Genomic DNA, 14,484 nt, shown 5'->3' with positions numbered 1-14,484 from the left:
AGTTTGAATTTATTTTGCTCTTCTTTTTCTAAAATCTTAAGACAGAAGTTGGCATTATTGATTTGAGAAATTGTGTTCAAAGTGCTTTTTTTCCTTTGTGATATCCTTTGATCATGAGTCCTTCAGAAATGTTACCTAGTTTCTGCATGATAGGAAGTTTTTCTAATAATACGTAATATGAAGTCCAGTTTTGTGGTAATGTATAGGTCTACTACGTTGTGAATTTTCTGTCTACCTGTTTTATTATTGAGAGAGGGCTGTTGACATTTTCAACATAATTGTCTTTTCTTTTGTCAGTTCTATCAGTTTTTGCTTCATGTATTTTGAAGTCATACTGTTTGGGTCCTAAACATCTAGAATTGTGTTCTCTTGATTAACTCTTCACTGTGAAAAGACCTTCTTTATCCTTATAACATTTTTTGCTTTGAAATTTATTTGGTTTCACAGAGCCACTTCATCTTTAGTGTTACTGTGACATATCTTATTCTGTTATTTTATTTGTAATGCATTTGTTTCTAAATATTTAAAATCTGTGTCTTGTAGATAGCATATAATTGGATCTGGTCTTTCAAATCTGGTTGGACAATTTTACTTGTAACTGCGTTGTATTTACTGATATAGTGAAGTTTGAGTCTAACATCTTGCTGTTTGTATTCTCTTTGTCCCATCAGTTTCTTGTTACTGTTTTGGTTATTTTTGAATTGAGGTTTTTTTTTTTTTTTTTTTTTTGAGTATTATTGTCAATGAATGACACTGCTATCAATAATAAACAGATTAGGGATCCCTGGGTGGCGTAGCGGTTTGGCGCCTGCCTTTGGCCCAGGGCGCGATCCTGGAGACCCGGGATCGAATCCCACGTCGGGCTCCCGGTGCATGGAGCCTGCTTCTCCCTCTGCCTGTGTCTCTGCCTCTCTCTCTATCTCTCTGTGACTATCGTAAATAAATAAAAAAAATTAAAAAAAAATTTAAAATAATAAACAGATTAATTTGAACTTATAAAGATACCCCACAATGATCTACTTGATAATACATAGATCTAGAGAATGATGAGGAATTTAAAGTGGGGGGAAAAACATTACTAGTGATGAAAATGAACATTGACATAAGGGAACAGTCTACCTTAAGATAAAGAAGACAGAACAGGGGCAGCCCGGTGCACAGCGGTTTAGCACCGCCTGCAGCCCAGGGCATGATCTGGAGACCCTGGATCGAGTCCCATGTCAGGCTCTCTGCATGGAGCCTGCTTCTCCCTCTGCCTGTGTCTCTGCCTCTCTCTCTCATTCTCTCTCTCTGCATCTCTATGAATAAATAAATAAAATCTTAAAAAAAAAAAGAATATAGGACAGTTATGATTTTCTATTCTAGGATAAAATCAGAATACCCAAAGCAGATGCTGACAGAATTATAAGGTTCTGATAAAATCACTCTAGTGAGTGATTAAATATTTAACAAAATGATCGCACCAACTAACAAGATGTAAGAATAGAGGATATTTGAAAAAAAAAAATTAAGATGTTTTATCTAAAAGTTATGTGTGGAACTCTGAATCCTGGAATGGAGAATACATATTCTTTTTCAGTTCATATGAAACCATTTCAACACTTGATTGTGTACTAAGGTATTTAGAAATCTGAAGAAATTGGGATCCCTGGGTGGCTCAGCGGTTTGGTGCCTGCCTTTGGCCCAGGGCGCGATCCTGGAGTCCCGGGATCGAGTCCCACGTCAGGCTCCTGGCATGGAGCCTGCTTGTTCCTCTGCCTGTGTCTCTGCCCCTCTCTTTCTCTCTCTCTCTTTCTCTCCCTCTCTATCATAAATCAATCAATCAATCAATCTTTAAAAAAAAAAGAAATCTGAAGAAATTTCACAAATTTGTATAAAGAACATGTTCTGTGACCACAATGTAGTTAAGGTAGACATCAAAAATGAAAACATTATTTAAAAAATTTTATGTGGAAAAACCCAAAAAAACAAATTTTATGTAAGTATGCACTCAGTTAAATATACACATAGTTACCGAACTAAGGAGGACATTGCAATTGAAATGATAAATTATAAAAATACCAGTCATAGCTAAGGGGTATTTAGGAGGAGAATTTTAGACTAAAATTCAGTTTAAGAAAATTATGAATAAATGAGGTTAAGTATTCAACTAAAGAAGCCTTTATAAAAGAACAATAGGGATCCCTGGGTGGCGCAGCGGTTTGGCGCCTGCCTTTGGCCCAGGGTGCGATCCTGGAGACCCGGGATCGAGTCCCACGTCGGGCTCCCAGTGCATGGAGCCTGCTTCTCCCTCTGCCTATGTCTCTGCCTCTCTCTCTCTCTCTCTCTCTCTCTCTCTGACTATCATAAATAAATAAAAATTTAAAAAAATTTTTAAAAAAAGAACAATAATGTAAAAGCATAAAATGGAAAAGAAATTGTGAAGATACTGATGAAATTCACAAAAGAGAGTGCCATGAAATAGGTGGAAGTATCAGTATACCCAATATTGGATCTTTGAAAAACATAAATAGATGATATTCTAGCAAGGTTATCAAGAAAAATGAAGTAAGTGTCTAATATTGGGAGGAAGAATTGGAGTATAAATACAGTAGAAATTTATTTTTCTTATTTTTATTTTTTATTTTTAAAAAGATTTTTATTTTTTTATTCATGAGAGAGAGAGACAGAGACACAGGCAGAGAGAGAAGTAGGCTCCATGCAGGGAGCCCAATGTGGGACTTGATCCCGGGACTCTAGGATCACATCCTGGGCTGAAGGGAGGCACTCAACTGTTGAGCCACCCAGGTGTCCAATACAGTAGAAATTTAATTTTTTTTTGTAATTTAATTTTTAAAAGTAAATATTTACATTGTGTTTATATATATATATATGTAAACACAAATATGAGCAACTTTATTGAAGTAGAATCTATATGAAGAGGATAATTTTAAGGAAAAAATATTTATTTATTTTTTTGGCTCCATGCCCTGTGTGAACTTGAACTCATGGCCCTGATGTCAAAACCTGAGCTGAGATTGAGAGTCAGACACTTAACTGAATGAGCTACACAGGCACCCATAGAAAGTATATAATTTAAAGAAGAAATATTAAGTAAATTTTATTGGTAATAAGTCTTCTTCAAAAGGCATTAAATTCAGACTAAGGGAAAATTTTTATCAGATCTTTAAATATCAGTCTCCTGTCTTAAGTAATTTTTTTTTAGCAAACACAGAAGTACTACCTATCATTCTTTGAGATGATGTAACATTAATAATCAGTTGTTCTGGGCAGCCTGGGTGGCTCAGCAGTTTAGTGCTGCCTTCAGCCCAGGATGTGATCCTGGAGACCCAGGATCGAGTCCCACGTCAGGCTCCTTGCAGGGAGCCTGCTTCTCCCTCTGCCTGTGTCTCTGCTTCTCTCTCTCTCTCTCTCTCTCTCTCTCTCTCTGTGTCTTCCATGAATAAATAAATAAAATCTTTAAAAAAAAAATCAGTTGTTATAAGAACAATATAAGGAAATTGAAGCTCAATTTTATTGTAAACATAAATGCCAAAATCTTAAATATATACTATCAGACAAATCAGTAGACTATTTATGAAAACAAGCAAGAACAGGGTGCCTGGCTGGTTCAGTTGGTGAAGTGACTCTTAATCTTAGGGTTGTGAGTTCAAGTCCTATGTTAGGTGTAAAGACTACTTAAAAATAAAATCTTAAAAAAAAAAAAGCAAGACCAGGCAGGGTTAATCAAAGGAATGTTTCATTATCAGAAAAATCTTCCTGATTATAACTTGAGATTAAAGGGAAAAACTGGGGGATCCCTGGTTGGCGCAGCGGTTTAGCACCTGCCTTTGGCCCAGGGCGCGATCCTGGAGACCTGGGATCGAGTCCCGCGTCGGGCTCCCGGTGCATGGAGCCTGCTTCTCCCTCTGCCTGTGTCTCTGCCTCTCTCTCTCTCTCTCTCTCTCTCTCTCTCTCTCTCTCTCTCTGTGTGATTATCATAAATAAATAAAAATTTAAAGGGAAAAACCGGGGCAGCCCGGGTGGCTCAGTGGTTTAGCGCCACCTTCAGCCCAGGGCCTGATCCTGGAGGCTCGAGATCAAGTCCCAAGTCAGTGTCCCTGCGTGGAGCCTGCTTCTCCCTCTGCCTCTCTCTCTCTCTCTCTCTCTCTCACATAAATAAATAAAGTCTTTAAAAAAAAAAATAAAGGGCACAATCTTTATATATATATGAGTATATGGGTAGAAATGAATAGGGTAATATTAAATTTTGGGGGGATAATATTAATTTTTAAAGCAACATTATTATATTTGATCCTCATTCAGGGCCAAATTACTTAGCAAACTAGGAATAAAAGGGAATTACATTAACTTTATTTTAAAGGTCTATAGGAAATAATCTAAATGGTGTAAAATATGAGAAGCTCTCTGATATAGAATCCAGGTTTGCCTCCTATCGTTGCTTCACTTCTGAGTGTGCTGGTCCTGTGTATTTTTTTTTTTTTTTTTTTTAAGATTTATTTACTTACTTTAGAGAGAGAGAGAATCTCAAGCAGACTACTCACTGAGCTCGGAGCCTGACATGGGCTCAATCCCATGACCCTGAGATCATGACCTGAGCCCAAACAACGAGTCGGATGTTTAACTGACTGAGCCACCCAGGCTCTGGTCCTCTGTATTAAGTATAAATGTAGTGTAAGTGGAGTATAAATATATTGAAAGGAAGAGATAAAATTTGTTTTTGCAGAGGATGTGGTTATCTATGTAGAAAGTATATAACTTACACCTTTTTAGTGAGTTTATCTTGGTTGCTGGATGTATATTTAAGACATAAAAATCAGTAGTGTTTTTGTATATCAGGAATAATCAAAATTGAAAAAATATTTCAAAAAAAAGAAATAGTAACAAAAAATAAGAATTTTGAATAAGTTTAATAAAAGATGTTGAAGACCTTTGTACACACTATTATAAAACAAGAAAGAATTGAGTGAAAAAATATTCTATATTTCATTGGTTCTCAGTTGTATGTTATACTATCTGAAATGAGATGTGTTTTTTTTTTTTTTTTGAGATGTGTTTTAACAGTAGATACAGCACAGCCATAATGACTTTTTTTTTCCTTAATGGCAGGCATATCAAACAGTTATGTTTAATGATCTGTGGCCTGTTATATTTTATGGACTACAATATATTTATCTAGAGGAAAATTCAGTATTACAAATGTACTAGTCTCTTGAATCTTATAAGTGCAGTTCAGTCTTTATTTCAACATGAATTTTCTCAGAATTTGGTAAAATTCCCGTATTAAAATGAAAAGAGCAAAGGGCCCCCAAATAGCCAACATACTCCTGAATTAAAAAAAAAAAGTTGTGTTTCTTGTCCTATATCAAGACATAATGTGAGAAAGTTGCATATGTGTACAAGGAACTATGCACAAGGGTCTTCGCTCCAGAGTTACATACATACATATATACCCATACATACATATATTTATTTATTTATTATTAAAGATTTTATTTATTTATTCATGAGAGACACAGAGAGAGGCAGAGACATAAGCAGAGAGAGAAGCAGGCTCCATGCAGGGAGCCTAATGTGAGACTCAGTCCTGGGATTTCAGGATTACGCCCTGGGCCGAAGGCAGGTGCTCAACTGCTGACCCACCCAGGTGTCCCCAGAGTTACTTTTAATAGTGAAGAATGGGAAGCAACCCATATGTCCGTTGATAGAGAAAAATAACTTATACTATATTCATGCAGTGATGTTCTTTAAAACTGCTGAAATGAGTTAAAACTGCTTAAATATCAATAAACAAATCCCAGAAACACTAGTAAGTAGAAGATGTAGGCTACGTAGTAACATATCCTGATAGTATTTATGTAAAGTCTAGAAATATTCAGAACATCGCTAAATACATAATACATGTGGAAACACGTGAATAGCAATAATTAACTTCAGTTGAATGAATTACCTTTGGAGAAAGTGGGATCAAGGAAGGGTATTCTTAATATGCATTCAGTAAATATTTGAACAAAAGCTATAAGTTTTAATATTTTTCATATACTGGTCATATCATCATTCTTCATGAGCTATCTGCAACTATCATTTTAAAGATATAAGCCTAGTTATAGTGTCGTGTGATGAATATCATCTATATGAGATTTGATAGTGTATTAATTTGGTAAGGCATCCATAACAAAATACCACAGACTAGGAGGCTTAAACAACAAATTTATTTTCTTACGGTTCTGGAGGCTGGAAGTCCAAGATCAGTGACATCAGGTTTGCTTTACCCTGCGATGTCTCTTGCAGATGGCTACTTTCTCTGTCCTTCTCTGAAGACCTTATCTCCAAAAATAGTTACACTCTGAGCTTTTAGGGGTTAGGACCTAACATAGGAGTTTGATGGAGACACAGTTTAATCTTTAACAGTTCATAAAGCTTTCTCACAAATGGCTTTGTGATTGTTATAACAATCCCAGTGAAGCAAGCAGCAGTAGATACTATTCCAGTTTTACAGATAAATAGACTCTGAAAGTCGTATAATGAGTGCTTGGCAGAATTAGGACTTCAAATTGATTGTCTTGAATTGAAAGTCTTTTTAGCGACCATGTTTATTTTACTAAAATTGAATTTCTCAGTTTTTACCTTTGGCACTAGATAAAGTAGTGTTTTCCAAATTGATATGGGTTAAGACTTCTTTGTGTCTGTTACTTTAAAAAAAAATATTTATTTATGAGACACAGAGAGAGAGGCAGAGATACAGGCAGAGAGAAGCAGGCTCCCTGCAAGGAGGCCTATGTGGGACTTGATCCTGGAACTCCAGGATCACGACCTTAGCCAAAGTCAGATGCTTAACCGCTGAGCCACCTGGGCGTCCCGCATCTGTGGGACATCTTAACATCTCTTTCTCTCCTGGAATGCAGTTTGAGAAATCTTTGTTTGAGGGCTCTTGACTTATAGAGGTTTTCTCATTAATATATATAATAGCTTTACTATGCCAGGCTAAAATATATTTGTGGTTGCTGAAAGTTGGATTTATGCTAATATGTAAGGAGAAAAAAATGCATTAAAATCAAATATGCTTGTTCAATGACTTTATTATTAGAGTGGAAATAACCTAGATTCTATGTAGATTCTTAACTCTCAAAACCACTTTGAAAGTCATTCTGTTTTTCTTTATCTCATTTTTTCAATATATAGACCAAATAATTTAAGATTTATTATTTTTAAAGATTTTATTTATTTATTTATTTATTTATTTATTTATTTATTTATTTATTTATGAGAGACACATGGAGAGAGAGGCAGAGACGCAGGCAGAGGGAGAAGCAGGCTCCACGCAGGGAACCTGATGTGGGACTCAATCCCAGGACTCCAGGATTACTCGCTGGGCTGAAGGCAGGCGTTAAACCGCTGAGCCACCCAGGCATCCCAAGATTCATTTTATTTTAGAGAGAGAAAGAGCACATGTGAGCAGGAGGAGAGACAAAGGGAGAGAGGGAGAGAGTCCTCAACAGACTCTCTGCTGAGCACAAAGCACTCTCTGCTGACTGACTCAAGGCTCCATCCCAAGACCTTGAGATTATGACCTGAGTCAGAATCGAGAGTCAGCTGCCTAACCAGCAGAGCCACTCAGTCCCTACTAACCAAAATAATTTCTATTTTTATTCTTTATTAAGGATTTGAGATGCCATTAAATATTAATTTTGTTTATTCAGTTTTTTTCCTCACACAGCTGCGGTCTTGTAGTAAGAGTGAGTTGATATCTAAGAGCTCAGAGATCCTCATGATGTTTCAGCAAGTTCATCGAAAGCCCATGGCTTCCTTTGTTACCACTCCTGTTCCACCAGACTTTACCAGGTATGACAGTTTTTTCATTTGAAGTTCATGTGCAAATACATATACTTGTTTCAAAAGAATATTATTTTTCTTAACTCCATGGTTTTCAGGGTGTTACTTAAAATGATGTCATCTGGTGAACTTTAGTTATGCATGTAAATCTGGTTAAAAATAATTCTGGTGGACTTAGCTTTTGATTACAAAGAGCGGATCTTGAATTAGGAGTTAGTTTCTTCCCAGAGTGTCACCTTCTATAGAAAAAGTAATTGATCCCAATTCAGTTTTATCAGTATCTGTTCATTCTTTTAAATTGAGATAAAATTGGCAGTAACCTCATATTAGTTCCAAGTGTACAACATAATGATTTGATCTTTGTAAATATTGCAAAATGATCACGACAATAAGTCTAGATAACATCTCTCACTATAAACAGTTACAAAACCTTTTTTTTGGAATGAGAACTTTTAAGATGTACTCTCTTAGCAACTTTTGTGGTTATTTTTTTTTTTCTTAGCAATTTTTGGATATGCAGTACAGTGTTTACTATAGTCCCCATGCTGTACAGTATGTTCCTGTGATTTATCTTATAGAATAACTGGAAGTTATACCTCCTGACCCCTTTTTTAGATAACACATATAAGTGAGATTATATGGTATTTGTCTTTCTCTTACTTATTTTACTTAGCATAGTACTCTCAAGGCCCATCCGTGATGTAGTATGTTCATTCTTTTATTTACCTCTTGAGATTACTTCTGTCTCTGTAACACATTGTTTTACATGTATGTTGCCAAAAACAAAACTCAGAAAATGGATGAAATGCCAAAAGATTCTGAAGGGGACATGATGTTACCTTCAGATCATAAAAGGTAGTGGGAGGAAATACTTGGTTGCATTCTATGCATAGTTTTAGTTTTTATTTTGGGTTGTCTTAGAATTCTTTTGAACAGCACATTCTTTCAAGCATGTGGTGTTAGAGCAGTTGTTCCTCACATTAGATGTAGTATGTTAGATTAAGTTGGATTCTTTTGAAAATTTTAAGTGCTAGCTCATACCTCTCAGGTTGCTTGAAATAAAATCCCTGGATGGATTAAACTGTTTGGACTGCCATAACAAAAATACCACAGACTGGATGGTTTCTACTGCATAAGTTTATTCTCTCACAATTCTGGAGGCAAGAAGTCCCAAGATGAAGGTGCTCAGAAATTAGATTTCTGATGAGGCCTCTTGCTGGCTTGCAGACAGCCACCTTCTCCCTGCATCCTCATAAGACCTTTTCTTTCAAGCACAGAGATTAGTGTCTGGTGTCTTTTCCTCTTCTAAGGACATGAACTTTATTGAGTTAGGCTCCCTCCCACCCTTATAACTTCCGTTAACTTTAATTGCTGCCCTAAAAGTCCTGTCTCCAAATATGTTGGGGGTTAGAGCCTTAATATACAAATGTTGGGGGACAAAATTCAGTCCATAACATTGGGTACAGTAAGGCATTTCATTTGTATTTTGTTCTTTTTAAAATCTCCGTATTTCCTAAGATGAGAGGTTAAACCACTGTCTCAGAAGAAATCAGTACAACAGATTTTAGTCCATCTTAGACTTTAAAGATAGTTTATGGAATATTGCCATGTCTTTCTAGCATGTTGAGAGCTGTGTTACCTTTAGGAAATAGCCTTTGTTTTAAAAAGGTATATGTGTTTAACTGCTTTTTCTTTTTTCTTTAATATGTGATCCCCTCCGATGGGCATTGATGTTACTAGACGGTATAGTGTGAACCAGGGTTCTTCAACCTTGGCATTGTTGATCAGGATAATTCTTTGTGGGGTTGAGGAAGCTTTGTTGTTTATTGTAGGGTGTTTATCAGTATCCCAGTAGCACCTTTTCCTTTACAGTTGTGACAAAAATTCCAGACATTGCCAAATGCTTTCTGGGAGCAAAACTGCCCCTGGTTTAGAATCACTGATGTAACTGGACCACCCACAGTCCTATAAACAGAAGGGAAATTTCTTTTGACAACCAGAACTCAGGTAGTTCTCACTGACCAGTAAGTCTTCATTTCTCTCTGAATTAACAAACCAGATATAATACTCCTATTTTTTTTTTTATTTTTTTTAATACTCCTATTTTAATCAAGCACTAAATGTTATTAAAAGGACTTGGTATTTACTATTGTTAAGTAGATTTGGGTGAACTAAGGATGTTCACCAGTATCTCAAGGCTACCTCTTTGATAACACGGTCAGTCATTTCAGTTTTAAAAAATACCTTTTCTGAACCATTCTATCACTAGTGGAATGAAATATAAGTTTTGACATAAATACCATACATAAAGATAAATGTTTTTCATATCAAAGTATGGTGCATAGATCACTTATTTCAGAACCACCCGTGGTGTTTGTCAAAATACAAATTCGTAGGCCTCTTCCTTGATCATCTTTGATGATGGTGTCTGAAAAATGAATCTTGGGCATCCTGAGTAATTCTGTGCTAAAGTTCGGGAACTGTAGATAGAGATAAACTCCTATGCTGATGCTGCTTGCAGCAGCTCATTAGGCAGGCACCTCTGCATTAGACTTCTTGTCAATCACTCTTATATCCTCTAATTGTTTTGCTTTCTGTTCCTAACTGCCCAAGTGGCTCAGAACCCCAGCAAGTCCCTTCCTTTTCATTACCTTCATTTTTGGGTGTAGATGGAATGGACTGAAATTGGGGAGGCAGGGAGCAAGGGAGTAGAAAGTAGGAGGAACATCAATAAAGAGGAAACCACCAAAAATTTAGAAAACAAAAATGTATGACAATTAAGGAGCTTTTCATGGATAAAGTTCACCTTAGGAAGGACTCTCTCTCTCCCCAGTAATGCTTATTACTGCCTTACTGGAGAGTTTGGCTTGTAACTTAACTGTAGTTGTTAAAGAAACTCAGTTTATGGATTGCAAAATACAGGAAGCAGGTGTTCATCTGTTGATGCCTTGTATCAGCATAGTAGAGATCCAAATAAGAAAGGCCAACACTTATTGACATTAATTTACGGATCAAATATTAGTTGTGCAAAAGCAGTGGTGAATGTTCCTAAGGTTTGTGGTCCTGGGACTGGATTCCCTTAAGTTCCATTATGGAGAATAAAGGTCACTGAACAAGTACACTGTTATTTACTTAAGACCATCTACATGTTCAGCACTGTTGTAGGTGCTACACAGGGGACACAGAGGAAGAAATAATAATCTTACTGCATATACATTACATATTAATATGTAATTAAATTCATTACATATTAAATAGTGGAGAGTTGTATTTTTTTTATTTTTTTTATTTTTTATTTTTTTATTTTTATTTATGATAGTCACACAGAGAGAGAAAGAGAGGCAGAGACACAGGCAGAGGGAGAAGCAGGCTCCATGCACCGGGAGCCTGATGTGGGATTCGATCCTGGGTCTCCAGGATCGCGCCCTGGGCCAAAGGCAGGCGCCAAACCGCTGTGCCACCCAGGGATACCGAGAGTTGTATTTTAAAATCCAATATTTGTTAATGGATTACAGTTGACCTTTGAACAGTGTGGGAATGCTGGTTCCTGAGCATATGAAAATCCACATACACCTTTTTTTTTTAAAGATTTTATTTATTTATTCGCAAGAGACAGAGAAACAGGCAGAGACATAGGCAGAAGGCGGAAAAGCAGGCTCCATGTAGGGAGCCTGATGTGAGACATGATCCCAGGACTCCAGAATCACGCCCTGAACTGAAGGCATATGCCCAACAACTGAGCCACCCAGGCATCCCAACACATACTTTTGATTCTCTAAAAACTTAACTGCTGATAGCTTACTGCTAACCAGAAGCCTTATCGATAACATAAAGTTGATTAAGACATATTTTGCATGGTGTATGTATTATATACTATATTCTTACTATAAAGTAAGCTAGAGAAAAGAAAATCATAAGAGAAAATACATTTGCTGTACCATGTTATATTGAAAAATATCTGATTATGAGTGAGCCTATACAATTCAAACTTATGTTGTTCAAGGGTCAGCTGTATAATGCATCCTGTTTAATGCTCCCAGGACTGGATCCCAGGACTCCAGGATCATGCCCTGGGCTGAAGGCAGGTGCTAAACCGCTGAGCCACCCAGGGATCCCCAAGAGGTGCTTGACAGTAGGATAGTAGCTATATAGTTAACTCTTGCAGGATAAACTTCATCTACTTACTATGAAAAAGATACAAGGTATTTATCTGTACATACTTACCATGAAATAAACATTATGTATTTTTAAAAATTTTACTTCTTTGAGAGAGAGAGAAGCACGCTCACAGGACCAGGACCAGGACCAGGGGTAGGGACAAAGGGAGAGAGAGACAACTTCACACAGACACCAGTCACATGGCCTTGAGATCATGACTTGGGCTGAAAATAAGAGGTGGATGCTCAACCGACTGAGCCACTTAGGCAGTGCCCTCCCTCCCCCACAAGTAATATATTTTTAAATCTATGCTGTGTTTTTCTGGCAAATCACTGATTTTTTTTTTTAGGCACTGTCACAGTATGAAAATGCTATAGATGTTATATCTTATTTTGGTAATAAATTTTCATGAATTAAACTTTAGAAGATATATCTGAAGATGTAGTGAGATGGCTTGCAGTAGATCTTTTTGGTAAATTTATAATTTTATTTACTAAATATATAATACTATGTATATTATCTACAATAGTGTTTTTATCGTAAATGTTTTACTGACTCTAACTTTTGAGGTGTTCAAATGACAATTTGAGAAAAAACTATTCACATGATCTAAGGGTATATCCTGTGGTTTTGTGTAGCTCAGTTCTCTTTGGAGAAGACTGTATGGAGCTTTAAGTTGCCTGCGGTAATCTTGCCGTGTCAAGAAACTGTTAATATGCTTATCCACTCTGTTTGCCCCCATGTGATTATGTATTCTTACTCTACAAAATCGTATAGATTTATTTGCTAGTAAATATTTTTAATATAGTAAGGACTTAAAATATTTAAGAATGTCAATATTCCTCATAATTTGTTCTAGAGAAGGAAGTTTTCAGATTTATTGTGATGCCTTTTGTTGTTTCTTTTGACTTTTTTTAAACCTGTTTATATCTATTTCATATTTTAGGTTTCCAGCCTAGGCACTCATTTCTTCCTTTCCCTGTTTCCTTGAATACTTTCGAAAGCTTCATATGCTATTTTAATATTTAATCATATATTGTTTCTAAAAAAAACCAACTATAAAGTATTTGTTGAGTCTCTAATTGTGAACTTTTGATGTCAGCTTTTGATGGTTTATGAATTCCACTGATTTAATGGTTTAATTAAGGATTTAACACTGTTTCTTAGGGACTTAGTTTAACAGCATTTTAAAGATCTTACCAAGGGACTTAACTTTGGTTTTTAACTAAGTAAAACTTTAAACTTAATAAGCCAAATAATTTTTTTCCTTTTTGCTTTTTAGTGAATTAGTACCATCTTATGATTCAGCAACTTTTGTTCTAGAAAATTTCAGGTAAGAGTTTTTTGACAACTCAAGTTTTATACAGGAAGGTATCATTCCCGGGTAGGATGCAAACCTAATGAACTGTGTCACTCCATATGTAATCTTAGAAGAAAAAGTTTCATATTAGAAACATATAGGTCATTTGTCTGAATTGTATTATATCTTCAGGACATACTGCTTCTCTGGTCTGGGAAAAGGAACCATTTCTTTAAAGCTGAGGATCCACTTAGCCTTTGCTAAGGTGGGGCAAAAGGGATTATTAAAGTCGTTGGGCCCTACCACCCATCCTCAGAAATAAGAGGGGTGGGAAGGAGCCCATTTATCTTAGCTGAAAGTGAGATATTATGGATGAGAGGACATTATTGTAAGAAATTTGTAGGCTTTGTAACTTGTAAGTTATTTTGTTAGCTTTTACTGCATTTTCTCTAAGATTAGAAGCAAGGATCTTAGAACACAAAGATCTTAAGGGACCTATCTTCAAAGACCGCTTGGAAATGGAGAACCAAGAAATAAAAGACTTTTCCTTGGGGAGAGAAATTCCAGGAGATGATGATGACCATCAATATAAGGCCAAACTGTGAGACTATTACCACTTCCCATTTGTCTTATGGGATAATTTTGTGGCTAAAATATATAAACTTTCTGAGGATATCTCCACATATATTAAGAGTTAGCACATTTCTTAAGTTTTTCTATATAAGAAAAGGATAATTGTACTACAGGGATATGAAGAAGAGACATGTTTTTTTCTTTTCTTTAATGGTGAAAGATTGCTTGTTGAGGTGGTAATTAAATTCAGGACACTTGGTTTTATTTTTATATTCTCCTTTTCCTTTGAATGCCACAGTGTTATTTATTTATTTTTTTTTAAGGATTTTGTTAGAGAGTGCACACAAACGGGAAGGGGCAAAGGGAGAGGGAAAGGGGACAAGCACACTCCCTGCTGAGCATGAAGCCCGAAGTGGGACTCAATCTCAAAGAGAGAGAGAGAGAGAAGCAAATTTCTCCACAGAGCAGGGAACCTGACACAAGGCTTTATCCAGAACCCTGAGATCATGACCTGAGCTGAAGTCAGACACTTAACTGAGCCACCTAGGTGCCCCTTGAATGTTGCAGTTTTGAGAATTTTTTTTAAACCTGAAACTGAAGATACTGCTGAATATTTCAGT

General features: G+C 36.3%; 1 protein-coding gene across 14 annotated transcripts in view; it reads left to right on the top strand.

Moving 5' to 3' along the window:
* The window catches only part of TRIM37 (tripartite motif containing 37), a 244,159-nt gene that overhangs the window by 28,299 nt on the left and 201,376 nt on the right, over nucleotides 1-14,484 (top strand). For 10 of the 14 annotated variants that reach the window (XM_072747599.1, XM_072747602.1, XM_072747601.1 and 7 more), the window contains 2 exons: nucleotides 7,718-7,842; nucleotides 13,274-13,324. In XM_072747599.1, coding sequence (XP_072603700.1) covers nucleotides 7,718-7,842; nucleotides 13,274-13,324 — 176 coding nt within the window. Of the gene's footprint in view, nucleotides 1-7,700; nucleotides 7,843-13,273; nucleotides 13,325-14,484 lie in introns of all 14 variants that reach the window. The other 4 variants (XM_072747605.1, XM_072747607.1, XM_072747606.1 and 1 more) reach the window with 1 other exon arrangement.

Source organism: Vulpes vulpes, chromosome 2, assembly GCF_048418805.1.
Source record: "Vulpes vulpes isolate BD-2025 chromosome 2, VulVul3, whole genome shotgun sequence".
Lineage (NCBI taxonomy): Eukaryota > Metazoa > Chordata > Mammalia > Carnivora > Canidae > Vulpes > Vulpes vulpes.
The sequence above is the reverse complement of the archived record's forward strand: the minus strand, read 5'-3'. Positions and strand labels throughout refer to the sequence as shown.